This window comes from Cupressus sempervirens, chromosome 6, assembly GCF_028749045.1.
Source record: "Cupressus sempervirens isolate cs-2001-9-10 chromosome 6, ASM2874904v1, whole genome shotgun sequence".
Lineage (NCBI taxonomy): Eukaryota > Viridiplantae > Streptophyta > Pinopsida > Cupressales > Cupressaceae > Cupressus > Cupressus sempervirens.
Genome location: NC_143123.1, coordinates 353401274 through 353424311, shown reverse-complemented (window position 1 = coordinate 353424311; position 23038 = coordinate 353401274). Strand labels below are relative to the sequence as shown.

Sequence of the window (23038 nt, the reverse complement as noted above, 5' to 3'; positions counted from 1 at the left end):
TATTTTCAGTCTCTCTTATCTGCAACATCAGTCAAGAGACCTTTGGACAAAGTATAGCCATTTTCTACAGACATCATGCATCATAACCAATAGAAGCAATATAACTCTCCATGTTATCACTCCAAAAACCATATACAAGCATTGGATAAAAATATAAGAGCTCTGAGCAACATCAAAAGAGTTAAGAGACAAGGTACAGAAGACAATGCACAATCATATGACGTGGAGACCTAATGCATGAGGAAACCATGGTAAGAATAGCTGCTAAGATCTACTATCCCAATCCAGCCTCACAAATCTTGAGTACAATTGCAATTTTAAGGGCTTAAATCCTAAGAAGCAACTCCTACTTTCAGAGCTATAACTCTGTCAATCTGAGCACTGACTCAACAAGTCTGAGCACAAACCCGATTACCGTTTATAAGTAATTTGAGAACATATTAAAATCTATTTAACTCACATTTTTCTTAAATCTTATAAAATCAGTTGCACGTCTGCGGTTTTGCTTTACAAAAATGAGTTACTGAAAGTCTGTAATAACAATACAATTCTGTAATTCTTCTGCAAAGATAATGTCAATCCTGATATATTTTCATCCTTTTGATAACTGAATTTCCATATACATAATCATAGAATGTTTGCAATTGACTAATCAATCACAGCTGCCGAGAAATTATATCCTGGATAGTCACTGTGTTACACTGAGTATAAAAATGTAAAGACTATGCAATCATGAACTGATTCTGAATATACAAGCCCAACTGCAAGAGAATCTCTCTGTAATTTAGTATCAGACTTGAACAGATAGTAAAACATTAAAATATACCTGATGCACCTTCAGACCACTGACTCCAACATTCCCTCTACCTCTTGTGACTTATGTTCTTACTCTTTACAACATAATTCAACTCATATCTTTGACAACTTCTTTTCTTAAGAATTTTCTCATATAGCATATATTTCAGTCTTCTTCATAAATTTTTCTTTCACTTCACACTAAATCTCTAAGAATGGAGGCACATTTATAGACCTTTATTTGCAACAATTCCTCTATTCCAATTACTAGGAATTCATTCAATAAGCGACATGTGTCACTTGTCAGGTAAACCGACCACAAGTCAAATTTCAATTTAATTAATTACTTATCATCTGAGTTTGCAAACACATATTTAAGTATATTTCAAATCACATCGATTTAAGCCTCAAAAGGAATACAAACTCTTTGAGCCATGTTGGAACCTGTTTGGATGCTTGCTACCCCGAACATTATCAAATTTTGTTTATATTTCCAAATTAAACCAACCTGTCTATGGAAGCCGGAGCTTGTTCAAATGAATTTACTTCACAAGAAACTGTCATGTACAGTACTTGTGTTCTTTTGAGAGTAAATCAATGTCTTTATAAACAGTGAATCTGGCACCTGTATGTTGTTTTGCCCGATTACCTTCAAGATTACGCTGTCAGAACTGTATTCACTGAAGTCGATTATTTCATATTGTTGTGTGTTGATACCAGTTTTAATAATATAGACTTTTGTCTTTTATCCGACTGGCAAACAGATTGCCACCTCCTGACAAGTACCAAGGTTGTATCAGTAAGCGGCTTTCCTCTTTGTTTAAAACCATCACATCCCCAGATTAGAACGTGTAAGCAGCATTTCAATACTATTTGAAAGGTTTCAACCATTTATTTGTTCATTGAGAAATCAATGATATCAGAACATCTACAAATTTAATACCTGTAAGTATCTGATCTTTCACCTTTGTAACTTGAAAGTCGAAAGAAATTTTTACTAGAATTACAAAGTCTTTTGACAGAAACTTCTTTTAAGAACAATCTGAGACTTTGTTATGAACATCACATCTATATAAAAGATCATGTCTGGATGTATATCATCAGTAGACCATCTGAACCTTCTTTAATTGTGACATCAATGACCCTTCAATCGAATAGTCCTCTCTTAAGAGCAGGGGAGCAGAGAAATTGAAACCTTGTTATTATGGGTCATTCAGAGCGAACAGGAGGATGTGAGAGGTGGCCTATGAGTTGGAGCTATTAGGAAACAGCAAGATTCACAATGTCTTTCATGTGTCGCCCCTCAAAAAGGTGCTGGGCCACAATGTGTTACCTTTGGCAGAGTTGCAACCTCATGATGATGAGGGGAAATTGGTATTGGTTCCTGAAATGTCCCTTCGTTGGCTACCTGAGAAATTTAGGACAATTACTAATTTTTGATTACTTATTTTCCCAAATGATCCAAATTAAACTCGGCCAAGATGTTATTTCATATATATAGGTATAGCATTTGTTGTAAATAGGTAGAAATGTTTCATATTTAATAATTTAAAGTGCCATGATGTTATCGTTTCATTGATTTAATACCCTTTTGCAATTACTATGTATTAGTAATTGGATCTTTATGTTTGTAGATATTACTTTAATCAAGTTGAATAATCTTTGCACTACTATGATGGATGGTGGACTGGATTTGTAATTTTCTTTCTATTACACAAGATGCGATTCTCTAAAGAAAAGGGTATTGGATAAGATATAAACTAGAAATCCCCCTTATCGACTTTGCATCTTATTTTGTTAATGTTGATGTCTTTCCTTACTTTCGAAAGAGACTTATTATTCCTTTGTCTGACCCGTGACTGAAATGATGTGGGCGGTCTTCTAATGTCCTGTGTAATTCTTACTTCCTCCACCTCAGAATGTGGATATCTTGTTTTAAGTATTTCGCTTATAAATAGTTCCCACACTTTGTGACTGGCACCGTTCAACCTCCTATTCAATGTCTGCGATCCTTACTTCTCTCCTTTTCTCAGTCAACAATGGACCTTTGTCTTTGACGGCACAATTCTGAGATTAATTTGTTTCAAGTTTTCAACCCATTGATTTCAATATATAATGCTTGATGTCCAAGGAGGTGCCTGCTAGTTGAGAAATTAGATATAAGAGAATTGTGATGTCTTTTGCTCTGTGACATTTTCTGTCTGCCTGTCCTTCTTCTCCCAACACCCCCCTCCCCCCTCCCCCTCTTTGATTCGATTCTCTCCTTTGTATCTTGTTTGACAACTGCCCATAGGAGACGCCTCTCTTGAGGTCGCACCTCTAATCTACTCGTGGCTCTCCATAACCAAATCATTGTCTGACCTTGTAACATTTAATTAGTATGATTACCGTATGTCAATGCAGGGGCTATGTTTGTTATATGTAATTTTTCGGTAATAATTGCTATACCAACATGTTGCAACTATGATATCCATAATGTGATGTTATTGTAGAGATTTCAATGCGTTGTCTTCCAAGGGAAATTATGTGGATCCTTTTAATAATATTGTTTTAGTTTTAGTGATTCTTAGTATTTTGTTATTCATGTATGTAGCACATATTATGAATCTATTAATTATTATTTTATTATTATTACTAATAATAGATTCATCTTAATTGATATTTGAATTATTATATTATTACATTTTCCTAATTAATATTTCATACCTAATTTGTACTTATATTATATTTTTATCCATTTAATATTATATTTATTTATTTATTTATTGAATCTGATATCTGAGATAGGGGACATTATAGTTCCTGAGAGAATTCTAGACACTCCAGAGCATATGCTCCAACTGCAGACTATCAGAGAGTACTTGGTGCAGTGGAAAGATGTACTAAGTGAGGATGCTACATGGGAGAGTGAGGCCATCTTACAACATTCAGGTTTGAGATTGCTTGAGGACAAGCAATTTCAAGGGGGCAGAACGTAATGTCCCCTACTTTTGTTGGCCATAGCAATAAGTCAATAGTACATTCAGCTGTGGTTCGGAGGGCTAACTACGACTAGAGACAGTTGGCCTAGGCAGATTTATTTTCATGCCAAACCGAGTTGATTTGGTACTAAAATTGAATGTACAAGGGTAGTATATTATAAATGACTAGTTAACTGTCTAAGTAACTTAATCATTAAAAAAGGGGGTCACTTTATATCTGTTTTTGTACCCAAATAGCAAAGGTCACTTTATTTTCTTTCTACTCCTTGTAAAGTTTTTTATATGTTGAAGTGTTCTTATTGGTGTAAATCTCAATTTCAATATATTTAATATACAGAATTTGTATTACTGTGAAGAACTGTTTACATTATAATCTCTTATTGCTGATCTTTGAATGGGTTAATAAATTCAGAAAGGCGAATACTGAAATAATAATGATCTCTGATATTCGAATGGTAATCTGCGATGAGAGAGTTTGATTGTCGTGGTTATTGATCAAACTTCCATCACAGATCACACCATATATATGTGGGCATGGAATGGTGGACAGACACTCCAACACGGAACCCGATCCCTTGAACAGTCAAGATAGTTTGTATTGAACAGTCACGACATAACTTACGTGATTAACTTATTGCCCATAATAACAACTCACGGTGAATACAAGTTGCTATCGATTAATCTATACAATATAACTAATATTAATAATACATTATTTAGATTCTCAACTTATATATATATATATATATATATATATATATATATATATATATATATATATATATATATATATATATATATATATATGTATATATATATATAATTAATGAATCAATCATGTAATATAAATTTTGAGTATAGATCTATAGGCACAAAATTTAGATTCAATTTCTCACATAGCTAACATTCTTAACACTCTCTCTTTAGCAAGGGAAATTGAAATAAATTTAACTTCCACAATAAGGTGTAATCATCATAGTGTTTTAAACTTAAGAAAAAAACACAATAGATTTTCATGGTGTCCGGCAAAATCCGGCCCGAAGAACAAAGATAATCCTAACTTCAACCATTGTTTGAAGATAGATCCACTGAAATAAAGTCATCACTTTATAATAGGATCAGAACACAAAAAAGGTTGTCACCTTTCATGAGAAAAGTCAGCACTTTTCACAACACAAGCTTGCAAGTAAAAAAAAAACAATTTATATTCATGAATATTAGATAATAAATGCATTTACAACAATGTCATACCAAGTTTTCCTCTAAAGTACACAATTTTCAACTTCCCAAGAGGTTTGGTAAAAATATCAGCATTCTGCTCATTTGTACTGATATAACTTAATTTAATAATATCTTTGTCAACCATATCTCTTATATAGTGATAAGGAGTCTCAATATGTTTTGATCAATTGTGGAAAACTTGATTTTCAGACAACTTGATACAACTTTGATTATCGCAATGAATCACTGTTGGGTTTAGAGGTTTTCCAAATAACCCAAATAGTAGTTTCCTTAACCAAACTGCTTCATGTGCTCCCATGGAAGCAGCTACATACTCAGCTTCAATAGAACTCAACGCAACAATTGGTTGTTTTCTGCTGAACCAAGATATCATTGCTGACCCAAGACTGAAGCAACAACTTGTAGTGCTTTTACAATTAGATGAGCAACTTGCCCAATCTGAGTCAGTATATCCTTCCAGATTTATCTCAACGTTTTCATACTTTAATCCAAAGCCAATAGATCCTCGTAAATATCTTAAGATATGTTTTGCAGCCATTAAGTGAATCTTCTTAGGTTTACACATAAAATGACTAAGGACATTGGTAGCATAGCATATGTCTGGTTTGGTATTCACAAGATACATAAGAGATCCAATTATCTATCTGAAGAGAGTAGGATCAATGTCCTCAAATTTTATTTCTTCTTCTTTTAGCTTGTGTAAGTTTGTTTCCATCAGAGTAGATAAGGGCTTACTATCCATCATTCCAAATCTAGTCAGAATATCTTGAGTGTACTTTCCTTGATGTAAGAAAATGTAGTCCTCCTTCTAATTAACTTCTAATCACAAGAAGTAGTGTAGTGACCCTAAATCTTTCATTTCAAATTTAGCTATTAGATCTTGTTTACATTTTTCAATTAATTTATCATCTCCTATTATTTGCAAATCGTCAACGTATAGAACAAGTATTAACATCTCATCATTTAAGGTTTTGAAATATATGTTTTAGTCGGCTTCATTCTTTGAGTATCCAAGTTTGGATAGATAGTTGTCTATCCTTTCATACCAAGCTCGAGGGGCCTGTTTGAGACCATAGGGTGCTTTCTTGAGTTTACATACATACAATTTTTTATCCTTCATAGTGAACTCTTCAAGTTGTTTTATGTACACTTCTTTATTAATGACCCCATTTAGGAATGCAGTTTTTACATCCATCTGATGAATCTTCCATCCTTTGGATGCTGCAATTGCAATAATTGTTCTTATAGAAGTGTGACGAGCTATTGGAGCAAAAGTTTCTTCATAGTTAATGCTAGCTTTTTGAAAAAATCCTTGAGCAACAAATCTAGCTTTGTGTTTTTCAATGCTTCCATCTGCTGCGTATTTGATTTTGTATAACCATTTTGAAGATACAATTGATTTGTCTTTAGGCCTAGTTACAATATTCCAGACATTGTTCTGAATTATGGAATTGTATTCTTCCACCATGGCATCTTTCTACTCTTGTGAATTTAGAGCTTCTTCAATTGTTGATGGTTCAACTTTGTTTAGCTTAGTTATAAGAGCAGTGTAACATAATTGATTTCGAGTTCTCTTGCTTTCTGTTGAGATCTCATCTAGTTCTACATTGTTTTCTTCAATCATCTTCCTTGCCCATAATGATCTTTTCTTCCCATTAGTTATATATGCCTCTCTTTCTTCAAATGTGTGCTCCCTCTGATTTTCAGTTTGTCTAATTTCCTCATCATCTGAGTTTGGTTCATCTTCTATGCCAGTTGAAAATTTTAAAGCAGAGTGCTCTTCAAAAATTACATCTCTACTTATTTCAACTGATCTTTGTCCAGGAATATAAATTCTATAATCTTTGGAATTTTCATTATATCCTATAAATATACCTCTCTTCCCAGAAGGTTCGAGTTTTGTCCTCTTTTCTTTGTGTATGTGTATATAGACTGGACATCCAAATATTCTAAGATGACTTAAATCTAGTTTGGTTCCTAAGAAGACTTATTCTGGTGTGGTATTCTTTAGAATTGAATGTGGACATCTATTTTGAATGTATACTACAGTCTCAGAGGCTTTTGCCCAAAATGAGGCGTGCATATTTTGATCATGTAACATAGCTTTTGTATCTTCAATAATGGTCCTATTTGTTCTCTTTGCGACTCCATTTTGTTGAGGATTATAAGGTACTGTATACTCCCTCTTAATCCCAACAGAATTGCAAAAACTTCTGAAAATTTCAGATGTATAGTCCCCTCCATTGTCTGATCTTAATGTTTTAATCCTTTTACTTGTCTGATTTTCTACTAATGCTCTGAAGGTTTTGAATTTTGATAGAACTTCATTTGATTCTTTGACTTTCAAGAAATAGATCCAAGTCTTTCTAGAAAAATCATCAATGAAGGATATGTAATAAAGGTATCCTCCAAGAAATGGTGTGGGCATGGGTCCACAAAGGTCTAAGTGGACTAGTTCCAAAACTGATTTTGACTTATGTTCACTAGAGGGAAAAGGTTGTTTTATGATTTTCCCTAGGGCACACCCTTTGCATGTTCCTATATGAGTTGAGTCTAGTTTAGGAGCACAAGAAGTGATCTTATCTAAATTTGGAAGTGAACTAAACCCAGTGTGCCCAAGTTGTTTATGCCATAACTCATTAACATTTGATGTTTCATGACTGAGGGCTTGCATTTGAATATTGCTTAATCTATATAATGTTCCAAATCTGGACCTTGTGATAATAGCACTTTTCATATTTTAGTTATTAGGCCAGTATAGTACTTTGTCTTAGTTGAAAGTGACATGATATCCATCATCGGTTAGACTTGAGATAGAGATTAGATTTCTCTTTATACTTGGTACAACCAAAAACATCTTTAAGATTAAGTGTAGTTCCATCTTTTAATTTGATAGAACAGGTCCCAATACCTTTTACAGGATAGGTAGAGTTGTCTCCAATTGTAACTCCTTCAGTGATATAAGTTCCAAATGTATCAAACATCTTTGAATCTAGAGATGTGATGAGATGCACCACTGTCTATGATCCAAGCTTCTTTATTTGAATTTACTTCACTTGAAAGTGCGGAATAGTATAGTTGATTTTCATTTTTTTTTGTTTTAGCAAGGAAGGCTAGAATTTTCTCTCTATGTGGACAGTTTCTGAAAGTGTGTCCCATCTTCTCACACTTATAACACTTAACTTGAGAGTAATTTTTATTTTTAAAATTCCTTTTATTATTATTGAATTTCCTTTTATTGAATTTTCTCTTTCATTTATTTGAGACAGTGTGAAGAGCTTGATTTGAAGTGATTCCTCTGGAGATTAACCTTGATTCTTTTAATATGCATTCATTTTTCAACTGATCAAAAGTAGGAATTGAAGATTTGCTTACCACTTGTATGAAGGTATCCCAAGACATTGGTAGCCCTCCCAGAGCTATTAATGAAAGTTCTTGATCTTCTATTTTGTTTCTAATGGACAATAATTGTTTCTTCATTTCAGAAATTTTCTCGAAATAAGATTGAATAGAATCTCCTTTTTCCATTTTAATATTCAGTAATTGAGATTTTAAGGTGATCAGTCTACTTGAATTATTTATTTAAAATGTATTTTTTATGATCTTGAATACTTCATATGCACTTTTGATATCTAATATAGTAGGAAGAATGTGATCCTTTACTGAATCAACAATGATTTTCCTTGCTTTATTATTTTGTCTTTTCCAAGTGAGTCTTTCTGATTCATCTTGAGGTATTGGGATATCTTCTTCAATGTAGGTTTCTAGTTCCAATTCTTCCAAAATTGTAATAATACGAGTTTTCCAAGAGAAAAAATTTGATGCACCTTCAAGTCTATCTTCCACTCTGACATTATTTATCATTATTTCTTTTCTTTAATTGAAATTCGAGATTTCTCTACCAATTTGGCTCTGATACCATGTAAAGTTTTATATATGTTGAAGTCTTCTTATTGGTGTAAATCTCAATTTCAATATATTTAGTAATATGCAGAATTTGTATTACTGTGAAGAACTGTTTACACTATAATCTCTTATTGCTGATCTTTGAATGGGTTCATAAATTCAGAAAAGAGAATACTGAAATAATAATGATCTCTGATATTTGAATGGTAATCTGCGATGAGAGAGTTTGATTGCCGTGGTTATTGATCAAACTTCCATCGCAGATCACACCATATATATGTGGGCACGGAATGGTGGACAGTCGCTCCAACATGGAACCCGATCCCTTGAACAGTCATGATAGTTTATATTGAACAGTCATGAAATAACTTACGTGATTAACTTATTGCCCATAATAACAACTCACGGTGAATACAAGTTGCTGTTGGTTAACCTATACAATATAATTAATATTAATATTACATTATTTAGATTCTCAACTTAATTTTATATATATATAAAGTTAATGAATCAATCATGTAATATAAATTTTGAGTATAGATCTATAGGCACAAAATTTAGATTCAATTTCTCAAATAGCTAACATTCTTAACACTCCTTACATGTTGACATTCATATTATAAGGAGTAATTAAATGTTTATTCTCTCTCAATCGAAATTGTCACACTGCACCAAGAAATGGCAGTGATGGGCGTTATGGAAGAAGAGGAAGAGTCATGGCAGAAGTGGTGAGAAATATGTGAGTTTGGTTATCACACAGGAGAGGCTGTGACTAGAAAGAAAAATTGTGGAGGACAAATTTTGTGAACAGAGATTTTGTTGGAGTCGTGTAAGCTGAGGGCTTTGAGGGCATCACCCCTCTAAGCTAACATCTGCCTCACTATTGGAAACACACGGTCAGGGAGATTTTGTTGGAACATTTAAAACTACTGGTTGGAATGATTCATGCTATTGAAATTTAAGAAGTTGCTAGGAGCCTGCAATTTTTGTGTGACAGAGAAGAGTTTGTACGTTAATGCTGAACAGTTCTGGGAGACATCTTGAGTTGAGGGTTGCCTGTGTGAGTTCATTGGAACATATCTACTGGAAACGAGTTTACTGTTGCTGCATTGGATGGCTTAAACATCACACACTACGACTTAATTCTTAGGCTAAAACTGTTAAACAGTCAAAGTTGACTTATTTTTGCAAGATTAACTTCTTCCTTAGTATGTGATGTTTAAGGGTGGCATTATTGCATATTATAATTAATTTAACAAAGAAGCCGTCTAGTCATTGTAGCATTCCCTACAGTAGCACGTTGAGATTAGTGCTGGTGTTACAGCCAATATTGGAATCACATTTGAGCTACACTAACTGTACCTGTTGGCCACGTGCAACCATTCCTGGGTCAGCATTTAGTGCTGGGAATTGTCTGCGTCTAATTAAAGAAGCTTGAAGTCTCTGCCATGTGGGAAGCACTACTCAGACCGTTTGGAATTTGCTGAGCAGTACGAGCTATTCGGAGTGGAGGTTGCACAACAGGACAACTCAGAATTCACATATGAACAGGTCGGTCTACCTCTGATAAAAAGGTTGTTATTTTCTGAGAGTGAACATGAAAATTGCTTGGAAATATGAATTAAATTTGTTAGACCTTGTTGTCTCTTTTCAATATTATTGTATCTCTCTTATCATAACTGTAAACCTTCGCATTTGAAACATCGAGTGAAAACAACAAAAAGAACTCTGCATACTGAAAACAAATAAAAACTCAGTGTCAACCTTTTAAACAGTCCATCTATCAGAATTACCGAGTGAGAGATCTTAAAATTAGCACAAACGGGTGGGTCACTTCATTTACCTAGAATCGTTGCACATCTTGGCAATGTGTGATCAATCTTGAATCTTTACAGTCTTTTGGAGCATCCATATCTTACGCTATATTTATTGCTAAGTTTTCTGAAATCTGTTTGTTGACTGAAATGGAGAGACCATTTTCAAACAGGGGTGATTTTCATTAGTTCACGCCAACTTTTTACAATACAAATTGTCGACTTGTGCTAGGCTGAGTCTCCCTTGCTTGCTGACTGGAGTACTTTGATTTCTCTTTTCCTGTTTTCCTATGAGTTCCACTTCTTTTCTTGAAACCACAGTTTAGAGGTTGACTCGGTGATTCACCTATGAACCATATGAGACTTGGCCACAGTTTTCAGAAAATTCAAACTAGATGAAAGCGCACCATCCTTGTCCATTTTTATCCTACCAATGGGTGACCTAATCAAATTGATTGCCTTATGATCATATAGCTGCTTTTTGATTTGAGGTTTTGTAAATGTAAATAGTTATGATATTGCTATCAGGATTAAATTGTGCAGTTTTTGGGTCAAACTCATTGACTCATGTTTCATGAGTAGTGATTCACATGAATCCATCTCTCATGAGAGTAAATGAAGCACTTATTGAATCTAGGTGATGCTCATGGAGGTGAAACACTGAGACTCCCCGAGAGGTCACCCATCCCAGCTATCAGATATATGTAAATAGTTCCATATAAAGATTGCATATCAGCTATCCTTTATTTTGTATAGGTTGATTTCTAATCATCTTTTATAGTAGCACATTAGTTTTCTGTATATTATCTGAAGTTTAAAAGTTAAAATTAGATTTATTACTAGTTTTCATTCGTCTCTTGGTTTGAATTTGATGGGAGTGTATTAATAAATTCAGCCAATTAGATTAATTAATTTATCTATTGTCAGATTGTAACTACATCTGCACTAATTTAATATTGATGTATTCATTACATGTATAAAAATCGTGTGATGAGATCCTGGTGAAGATTATTTGATTTGACCTTAGTGGGTTTGGATGTAAAATAAGTTTTTTTTATTACGTGAGTTTGCTGTGACTTCTTGTGTTTATGAAAGATTTTAAGCATGCACATAACTTTACTAATAGGAAAACGTTCAATTCAACTGATGTACTGCTTGACAATAACTTATATCAGATTTGGAAAGAAGACAAATTGAATTATAATTAATATTTTTTTTTTAAATCTCAATATTTTTTAAAAATCAAACATGCTATAGTAATATAAGAAATTGAAATATAAACAGATGATTCATTCTACATATAGGATCCTTTACTGTACATTAAAACAACTAAATGTAGACATTAAAAATAAATAAAAATATAATTATATTTTCTATCTAATTTTATTTATTTTTGATAAAATATATAAATTAAATTATTAAAATAAATAAAAAACATTTCTTGATTATATCTCTATCTAACTTTTTTTTTTTTTGGTTTAAATAGGCATTTCTACTATTTTTTAGTTTAAATAGACATTTCTACTTTTTTGTTTAATTAGGCATTGCAGTTTATGTCTGTTGGCCTGATCCTCTTTTCATAAATAAATATGTTGAACATATTTTATGACCACGCAAGAGAAAATGATGGAGACAAGGAATCTTAGAAAATCGAAAATGCATTCATACATTTGTAAAATTTTGTTGACTGTTTCGTAAGAAATTTTGCCAAGCAAGTTCAAACATAAAGAAAGGCTCACATTCCTATTCACACAAATAAATATTTATTCTGTGTTGTTTCTGGCGCGCACAAATATTCTGTGTTTATCAAATCAAGTGACGCTGAACTTATATGCTTATCTCAAAAATTGGCTTTACCTATTGTTCAACAACATTTCCTTCAGTTAGAGTACAACTGTATCTATTGTAGTACCTTTTTTGGCTAGATATTTTTCTATCGACTAATACATTGCGCCCCTTTTGGGTGCAACTACTATTTCTATTATATAAAGAAAATAGCAACAATCCTGCTTCTCTTCATAATTATAAAATTTTATATGAATACCAACCATTACCTTTACATTCCAGATACAAACAATTTTTTAAAGTTATATATAAATTAAAAAGTACATTTCTAAAATGTATCAAATAAGCTTAGTTTAAGAAGTATTATAAAAGAATATAAGAATATATGATATTAAATTTATGAAGTTTCTATAATTCATAATAATACTAAAATGCTTTTTTGATTTGAGTATTTATCAATACATGTATGATCAAATTTTACGATTGTTCTATTTTTTTTAACATTCTGTTTTGATGATAGATCAGAATTTGATCAAAAATTCATATTAATATTAAAATGTTTTTTGATTTGACTGTGTATAATTTTTTATTGTCAATACATTTATGATTGAATTTTATGTTCTTCTTCTCTTCTTTAACATTTTGTTTTCATGATGGATCATAGAATTTGATGTCAAACTTTGACAACAAAGAAATATAAATAGTCAAATTCAGAAGCATTTTGGTATAAATATATATTATATATTACAAATGAAATTATTAGTAATTATAATGTAATTTCAACTTCTAGATTTGATTGTGGAGAGATTTTTTATAATCAACATTTCAAATCATACTACATGATCTATCATTAGAATGCTAGAGAGTAAAAAGAACATAATATAGTAGATTGCAGGCCTAACAAACTACTATCTTATGTTCCTCATGCTTTCCGGCATCTTGATTATGGATCATGTAGTATGTCTGAAAAGTTGATAAAAATACTCACAATCAAATTTAGAAGTTGAGATTGCATTAGCATGGATTGTGGAAATCTAATATATCTGAATTATAAAGTTGTAATAATTTTTTTACTTTTTATTAACAATTTTGAAATGCCATTGTTATATGATACAATTTAGTATATATCAAAATATAAAGTACAATTTAATATTGAAAAATTAGTTTTATAGATTAGATGTAATTTTCTTCTTTTATGTAATACCCCTTTTCTAATACAAGTTGCATAAATTTATGGTTAGCCTATTTTCTCATAGTTTTGTAGGCTATCCAAGACATAAAAAGGATTTCTAGATCTTTTGGCCTAATGCCCCTCTATTTTATAACACATTGGAAATATAAAGGGTAAATAGGGAAATATTAAAGGAATTACATTCTCGGAAGAATAGGAACTGTGGAAAAGATAAGTGTCGCTTGAGGAGTAAAAAAGTAAATTCCCAAACAATAGAAGGATGTAAACATCGTTATAGACAGCATTCTTCTAGCTGTCAAAAGATACGGTCAGGAGGATTGTGGAGCATTTGAGTACGAACGTAAAATTAGCCAATTTACAATAGATTCATTTAACATTGTAATCATCTAGATAATTTAATTAATAAATGTCCTAAAAACGTTATGCCAAAGTGCATATTTTCGACAAGATAGCCATCTCTGCTTAGAAAGGTGCTGTACGGATTTATCAGCAAACATAAAGTGTTGTAACTGCCGATTGGGATTAAAGAATCAGTTTTTCAAACTACTGAATAAGTTCGTATTGATATAAGGGTTGAAGATGCAATGAGAAAAATAACATAATTTTACTAGTAGTCTATATTTGCAATTGCTTTTTCGCTGTTATAATCACATTATAGTTATCTTATCAATGGAGTTTATGACTTTCCATAACCGCTTAAAAGCTAAACAAAATAAAAAAAAGTGACAGCCAGCTAGAACGTTACACAACATTTCAGTTGACTGCAAATTTAACTAACCCTTTTAAAAAGAACTCCTTTAAACTTGCACCGTTGATTTTATTTATCCAATACTAAGGTGCTCCTTTGACTTTTTTTCCTTGACTTATTTGAATTTAAAAGTAGTTCTATTTACGCCGGAGCTGTTCCTTATATGAAAGGGAGGAGTTGATTTAGTCCATCCAACGGGTAGAAGTGTTTAAAAGGCCTGGACGACCATGGGAGGCATTTTGGCCGTTCGTTTCATTGCCCATGTTTCTTTAAAACAAAAAACAGCTTTCGTCAGTCAAGTATGTCTTATAAGTACACATAAAACCAAAGGTCAACTTTTATCTAGAAGCATGGACAACCATTGAAAAGATCGTAGCCGTCCAAATGTTAATCTTTAGTCCGTATCGGTAGCATACACGACACATTGTTCGCAGAAAGCTCACTTTATATGTATTCATCATTTTTATTTGACTGGATTTTCGCTCTACAGCCTGTCATGTCAAACCATCATTAAACTGTTATATTCGAGGTTTGTATCACAACTCACAGTTTTCTGCTCGCAAGATATCCACATCGCTAAAAAAATTTTGTATACATTGCGTAGCAAGTGGAAGCAAGTTCATTTATTTTTATCATTGTGTTATTTACAGATAAATATTGGGAAAACAACAAATATGAGTTTTCCATAACATTCTGCAACAAAATTCAGTATAATTAGTGGATGTAAATAATTTTTTAGAAAAAATAGTAATGAAGTTCTGAAGACGATTGTGAAAGTTTTTCATCCTTCCATATTTTCCATATTTTGCTGATCAAAATTCTTGCGAATCTTCTATGAATACGAGAAGTTGGTTCAGACCAGATCGTAGAAGTATTTGAAACATCCGTAGTCCTCTGTTGTGCCCTTGTATTAGTTGGCATTCGATTTGGAAGAGACCTCTCATGGACTGGAATTAGTCTTGATGAGCTGGCAACATCGGATGGCATAGAACTTGGCATTGGCAGTATATATGATGAGACCATTGACAGCAATCAGGAGATGTAAAACGCCGAATGCCAGCAACCTCAGCACCAAGAGACTCATTCTTCATATGATGATGCAAAGTTCCAAGTACAAAATTATAACCAAGTTGATAATTTGTTGACCTAGCTTCGTGGCCAGGACAAAGGGAAATGGTGATGGCAAGTTTCCACAAACAACATTGACAAATAATTTAGGCCAACCACTTGCTGTGGGATCAACTCCCCCTAATGAAAAAGGAAAGTGTGAATATTATGTCTGGAAGATCTGCAAAATATAGTGAAAGTTGCTGATGTTGAAGGAAATCTTGATAAATATGTGTTCTTAATTGAGGAAGCTAATTGACTAGATAAAATTGAAGCACAAACAGAATTATAAAGCGTGGTATAGATAACAAAGAAGTTATTCATTATACAAATTTCAGTTTTCCTAGTGAAGGCATGGAAGAGGTAAGAGGTTTCTCCATAGCATGTAGATATTCCACAAGAAACTCCCCTAGCATTTATAAAATAAACTATTTTATTACTGGATCTTTGTGAATCTATACTATATTTACAGTAGGAAAAAGACCTAGTAGCCGCTCATGGTAACGTCATGCACCCAAAGCTCCTACTCCGTATGTCAAAACTTGCTGATTTTGTCGGTGAACCTCTCTGTAAGTGAGTGAAGAGCTTAAAGCTAACTTTTCGATTTTGTCGATGAACCTCTATAGAACTCGTAGTGCAAGGTAGTCGGAAAGTGTTATTTTAAAATGTTCGTTCCAAACCTACCACTAAGACCCCTCAATAGACGCTCACTCAAAAAATAATACTTTTTGCACAAATGGACCAATCAATAACCAAGAAAACTAAAAAATGATCAACTATTACTACATGTGTCATTGGCTATAGTACATGTGTGATCATTTTTTGGAGCTTTCTATGAACAATTTTTTTTTGAGAACAGAAGATACAAACATGGGTTGCAACTTGCTCATTTCCCCTATTCAATTAATATATTACCCTGCTTCTTATCTTGATTGGAACAGCCTAAGATCTGCAGAGAATTTGTCATTAAATTTTTTAATCAGTATGCAACCTTCTAAGTATATCTTACTATATAATATTAAAATTAGAGACATTTTCACTTGTTTTGGCAGATTAATAGATTAATTTCGTGCCTTGAAGATTTAATGAGGATGAAAGACAATTGAGATGGCCTCTACTTTTGTAGGCAAATGATAGAGTACCTACAACCAATGCATTTACATCACCATTTTTAAGTAAAAGTTGAGGACTGATATAGAGCTAATTCCTCAATGATTTCTTTTTAATATTAGCTGAAGAGATAGAATTGGCATAAAGGCTTCACTATTGGTATTTTTGTTTAACGAGTCAATTATCACACATATTTTTGTTATCATTGTGTCTACCACTACCTTTTCTCCTATCACTACTCATAAAAATGATTGTACATGTACTAATAGTCAATCACACATGTACTAATAGTTGATCATTTTAAAATTTTCTTGGTTGCTAATTATTCCATTTGTGCAAAAAGCACAAATTTTTTGGGTGAGAGGCTATTGGGGGTATTAGTGGCGGGTTTTGGGTGAATGTTTGTAAAAGGCACTTTTAGACCATCTTGCACTCTACAAGTCATATGGAGAGCTCTATAAATATGGGAAAGTTGAAAGGTGGCTTTAAACTCTTCACTCACCTACAGAGGTTCACCAAAAAAAAATGACAAATTTTGACATACGAAATAGAAACTGTAAGTGCACAAAGTTAGCCTAGACGGCTACTAGGTCATTTACTCCCTAATGTCTTTGGCTTCGACCTTTTGACATTTGTTTACATTTGTAATTGTGTTTTTATAAATATTTAATACAGATTATAATGTTTTATAGATAATAAAAATTTCCTATTACCTAAAAATCTTCCTTACATGTATGTCCCCACTCTCCCTATTACAAACATATCATAAACATATTGGCAATAGAGTAAGGAACTTAATTATCTTTTTTATTTAAAAACTTCATTTAAGACATTTGAATCTTTGAGACTATATTGATTTGAAGCTATAAAATATCACACACACATACAGATCAAATTTCTTCTTACTTTAGCTTCAACATATCTTTGGCATACCCATTGCACACTAAGGTGTGATTGCTAGTTTATATTTCAATTGATCAATAATTATCTTCAAATATACATTTAAAGTGATTGTTGATAAAAATATATTTTATTTATTTATTTTAAATTTAAATTTTAAATATTTATTTAGTTTTATTAGTATTGATTAAAATTAATTCTTAAAAGAAAATCTCAAAATTCGAAAGAGAAAGATTGATTAAAGTTAGTTATTTTTATAGAAGAGTTATTCTTAATATACATATAATTTTTTTAATTTTCTTTTTATTATAAGTTACTCTAGATGATCTGCAAGCTTGCATTAGGCTGAACAGAGAAATCAGTAAGAAAGTGAATGCTAGAAAAGAAGATTTATTCAGGTTGATACAGATTCAAGAACGTAAAAACATCGTTTGGATGGAGGGTCCCTTAGGTTGGACTGCTTGGGTGGTCAATTACTATGATGTTCTTAGTTAAATAGTCCTTTTTCTCCTCTTTTTGTTATGTTGTACAACTGATTCTGTTCTTCCTTAGTGAGGCTTGGCCTCCTTGTTGATTTTCGTGGTGGTACTTTGGTTGCTTTGTATTTTCTGAAACTCTTATATCTAATAGAAAAAAAAAGTTTTTATTTGACAGCATTGTATCAATAAGAGAAAGCAATCAATATTTGAACACATTCCTATGGTTGCAATAGGAATTGTTGATTTGATGCCTATATTTATTTAATATTCATACCTATTAACTTAATGTCCAATTCTTTTGACAACATTGCACCAATGGTTGTGAGCTTAAAGTTGTTAGTAGAATGATGACTGCTCTTAAAAATGTACTCTTAGTTGTAAAAAGTAACCAATGATGTATTGTTACATCAGCTATGCAAGTATGGGTACCTTTTTTGTACAACCATTGGTTTTGGACTGTTTTGGTCAACTTGACAAAAAGTTTGTTCATGTGACATCATAATTGATGATGTGGACTTGAAACCTTATTTATAAGGAGATGACTTGCCAAAAAAGCTGATGTAAAAAATTGGGAGTGATTTGAAATTTTCATGAAGAATTTTGAATAATTTTGATAAAGTGGAAAGTTAGGGTGTTCAAGTACCGGGTCCTCTCCCCGAGTTTTGACTTTAAAGTTGTTATTGTTGATGCTGACCCTCATAATTGAATGAAATGCATCCAGTTCTAAAAAGCAATCAAATCATTGATGTCACATCAGCTGCACAATTATGGGTTTCCTTTTTGCACAATCATTGGTCTCATTTTTTGGATTTGTTGTGGACACCTTTGAGAAAAACATACTGATGTGATGTGGCATCATATTTGATTATGTATTGTCATCAACTACCCTGTTGTAAAAATTTAAGTTTCTATAGAGAGTTAGAAATAATTTAAAATTTCTATAGAAAATTTTGAGAAGCCAAAAACTAAGATATAATGCTAAATAAATGATATCAATGCAATTGAATTCTAATTAAGTCACTGATTAATCATGCTAACCGAGGATTCCTTTTACAGGGAATAAAGAATGTAGAGCAAATCAATTTTCATAAAAGAAAGCACTTGGATGATGGAGGAGGAGATTGCTATGAAACCTGCAAGAAGAAACCACTTCAGAAGATAAAGCTCAAAGGAAGTACGTCCTCCAAAGGTTGGTTTTTTGAAAATGAAGAGAGAGATTTTCGTTTACCACGACCTGTTGGAGGATTGATTGGATATGGAGTTCCTGGTCACCCCGTTGATCGACGGCGGGATCTCAAAGAATCTTTGCAAGGTCCCCCATACTTCTACTTCGAAAATGTACATAGCACCCCAAAGGGTGTATGGGATGATATATCCCGCGCTCTTCATAACATTGAACCCGAATTTGTTGATTCGAAGTACTTTTCAGTGTCTTCAAGAAAGCGGGGGTACGTGCACAACCTTCCCATTGATAATCGGTTTCAGATTCTTCCGTTACCAGCTATGACAATTAAAGAAGCGTTCCCTCACTGTCGAGAGTTTTGGCCATCATGGGATACAAGGACCAAATTGAACTGCATAAACACAGTGGCAGCAAGTGCTTTGTTATGTGGGAGACTTCGAGACATTGTCAAGCTCTCTAATGGACAACCCTCAAAGGAAGAGCAGGATATGATAATGGTACAGTGCAAAAAGTGGAACTTGGTGTGGGTTAATCCACATCAACCGGGTCCGCTGAGTCCTACTGAAATGGAGCTTGTGTTGGGATATGACGAAGCCCACACACGGGTCTGTTGTACAACAACAGCTCGTATAAGATCTCTTGGAAACGCTTTTCAAGTAGACACCGTAGGATACCATTTATCTGTTTTCAAGCGTCTTTATCCCGAGGGGATCAGGGTCCTTTCACTCTTCTCTGGAATTGGGGGTGCTGAAGTGGCATTGCATCGTTTGGGTGTACCTCTTAATTATGTTGTATCTGCAGAAACTAGTAAAGATAACATACTTATCCTCAGAAGCTGGTGGGAGAGAACTCATCAGAGAGGTGAGCTGATCGAGGTGGGGGATGTGGTGAACCTGACAAATCAAAGACTTGATGAGTTGATGAGTTCAATCGGAGGTTTTGATCTCATCATAGGTGGAAGCCCTTGTAATAATCTCACTGGGAGCAACAGGTGTACAAGGAATGGACTAGAGGGAGTGCATTCCTCTCTCTTCTTTGAGTTTCCAAGGATCATGAAGTACGTAAGAGGTGTAATGCGTTCGAAACGCACTTAAAAAGATTTTTCTAATAAGATAATTTTTGTAACATGTCAACAAACCTTTCAATGATGGGATTTTGGACCCAAAAAAAAAGTCATAGAGTTGAACCATTTGTCAACAATTACAATTTTTTAATCCGGAGTACTTTAAAAACAAAAGTTGTGAGACTGTCCTGCGTTAATCGCTAAGCTATCTTGCACGTTAATTTCAATTCAAAATAGAAGCACTGAGAAAAATATAGTGATTCTCGTTGTCTATCATATATTATTCTATTCCACACTTTGCCAAATTCAATAGGTTTTATGGAAATCATATCTCTTTTGTTGTTTCAGATCTATAAACGTGTTGCAATGTTTGAATGCTATCGGAACCTCACTTTGGGATTAGATAATGAGGATGGGGAGTTAACCTTTATGCTTAATAGATCTAGAATACCTTCACTACCATTTATAATTGATTCCTCTACCCTAGCAAGAAGCAAATATCAAGCCATAAAGAAAATAGGCCAGAATGGTGACCAGAAAATGAGAAAATGAGCTTAAAGTGGGATTTTCAGTCACAGATAGAGATCAAAAATCACCTCTAGCACCCTCTATATTTGTTCTATGCTAATCCTCAATTTTATTTAACAAATTAAGTTCGTAGGAGAACAACGAGTACTAGTATATTGGGATCTTGGGATCTAATAAACTGCAATTCATTATCATAGACCCTTGAGCTCTTTAGGTTTTAGGTTGCTTGAGATTGAGCAAGGTCTACCTTGTCCGTTGTTCACCATGGCGTTCTCTATATAAAAATCCTGTGGAAGTTGGAAAAGTATGCACCAATAGAGAGAAAGAATGGGATCAACAAAGTGGGTAGATGAAATGGAAAATGCAAGTTTTCTATGAGCACAGGAAATAAAAAAAAGCAGGCTGCAGACAGGGAATTTCAGCTTTTCATTGTCATGTTTAATTATCTTTTCCTTCTTCACTACTCAAATCAAAGGACTTGTGCCAAATCGTAGTTTTAGTTTCTGGTTCTAAGTAAGAATTAATTTTATGAGTAGAATAGTGCAACTAATATTTTTTTTTTCTTTCATAAATTAAATGATTTTATAAATATACGTAAACATGAAAATGGCAGAGAAGTAGAGGTATTTTCTACAGCAAGTTAAATTGTGATATTGTTATCAAGATCTGTGATAGTGCTATCAGGAACTGTGTAGTTTTTGAGTCAAACTCATTGACCCATGTTTCATGAGTAGTGAGTCACACACAAATCCATCTCTCATGAGAATAAATGAAATACTTAGCACTCATTGAATCTAGGTGATGCTCACTGAAGTGAAAATGGTACCTATTGTAGTAATCAATAGGACAGATTTATTGAGCAGACTAGTTTTTTTTAATTCCTTTTGACCTTAACATGGTTAAGTTCATAAAACAAGTTCCAAGAAAATATCATTGATGGCAAAGTTCAGTACTTGATGTGATTTCTCAGAAAGTAAAATGACCATATCAGAGGAAAAGATTGAATCGATTGCTTACCAAATATTTTGAACAAATATATCTGTGTCCCGTCAACATATCTGTATCACAAACAGTCTAGCACAGTGTATGTGTATTATCTGATTAGATTTTTTATCAAAGAGTGGCTGTGTAAACCATACAATATAGTTAACCACGACAAAATTGTACAAATTTATATTTTTACGTCAATTTAAAAAATGTAATGCCTGCGTTGAGAAACAAAGGTAGATATTAAACTAAATATCGAATAATTATTTTAAAGGAGTAACATTTCCTCCTTAATTATTATGTATCTATTAGCATCAAGGTTGCATGGGTACGTGGGTACGGGAACGGGTATGGGTACGCATATTTTTCAAAATAAGGGACGGGGGTATGTTTTTATGCCTAATTTTTTCTATATAATTAATATTTTATAAAAAATATAAAAATCAAAATATCTGTCATGAGTCATGACATTAAGCATTCAAAACAAGAAATTTGAAAATATGAGCCATAAGTCTCATATATATATATATATATATGCTATTGCTGAATGTTTAAAGTATTTTTCATAATAGGGGATGGAGGTACTTGGGTATGTCAAATTTATTTTAGAAATTATACTTTTATATTTATAAAAAATCTGAAATTATGAGTCATGACAATAGTTTTTCAAAACAAGAACAGTGATAAAGTTTGCAAATGTGATGTACTGTTTTCAGTTTCAGATTTGCTATATGTTCGAAATAATAATACATGATAAATGCTTAGATGCATAACAAAGAAGGCAGACTTTAAACATGAACAAGAAGATCCTAAACCATATGACAATGACATATTGCAAATGATAAACTTATGACTTGAACAGTGATAAAGTTTATTGTTAATGAGTATCAAAGTTTCAAACTGATTTGGTATTGAATTGAGTTTGATAAACAACAAGTTAATACAAAAACAAAAAACCAAAAAAAAAATCAGAATCTTAATCAAGGTCCTTAGCTATGATGCTCTCCACCAAGTACCCAGTACATGGGATACGTGTACCCGGTACATGGGTACGTGGGTAAGAGTACTAGGGGTGTGGGTATGAGTACCCATGCAACCTAAATTAGCATCCTTTCAAACAATTTACATGCAATCATTTGTGCCTTAGACACATCTTTATTTAGTGCTCAATTCCTTGCAAATTTATTTTGTACGTCTGCTTCATAAATACTGAATTTT

The 23038-nt window shown here is 32.9% G+C and overlaps 1 protein-coding gene across 3 annotated transcripts in view; it reads left to right on the top strand.

Moving 5' to 3' along the window:
- The window catches only part of LOC149552579 (DNA (cytosine-5)-methyltransferase DRM2-like), a 122450-nt gene extending 101869 nt beyond the window's left edge, over positions 1-20581 (top strand). For all 3 annotated transcript variants that reach the window (XM_089788177.1, XM_089788178.1, XM_089788179.1), the window contains exon 16: positions 19116-20581. In XM_089788177.1, the coding sequence (XP_089644303.1) occupies positions 19116-20336 (1221 nt within the window). In that variant the 3' untranslated portion in view covers positions 20337-20581. The remainder of the gene's footprint in view (positions 1-19115) is intronic.
- The last annotated feature ends 2457 nt before the right edge of the window (positions 20582-23038 follow it).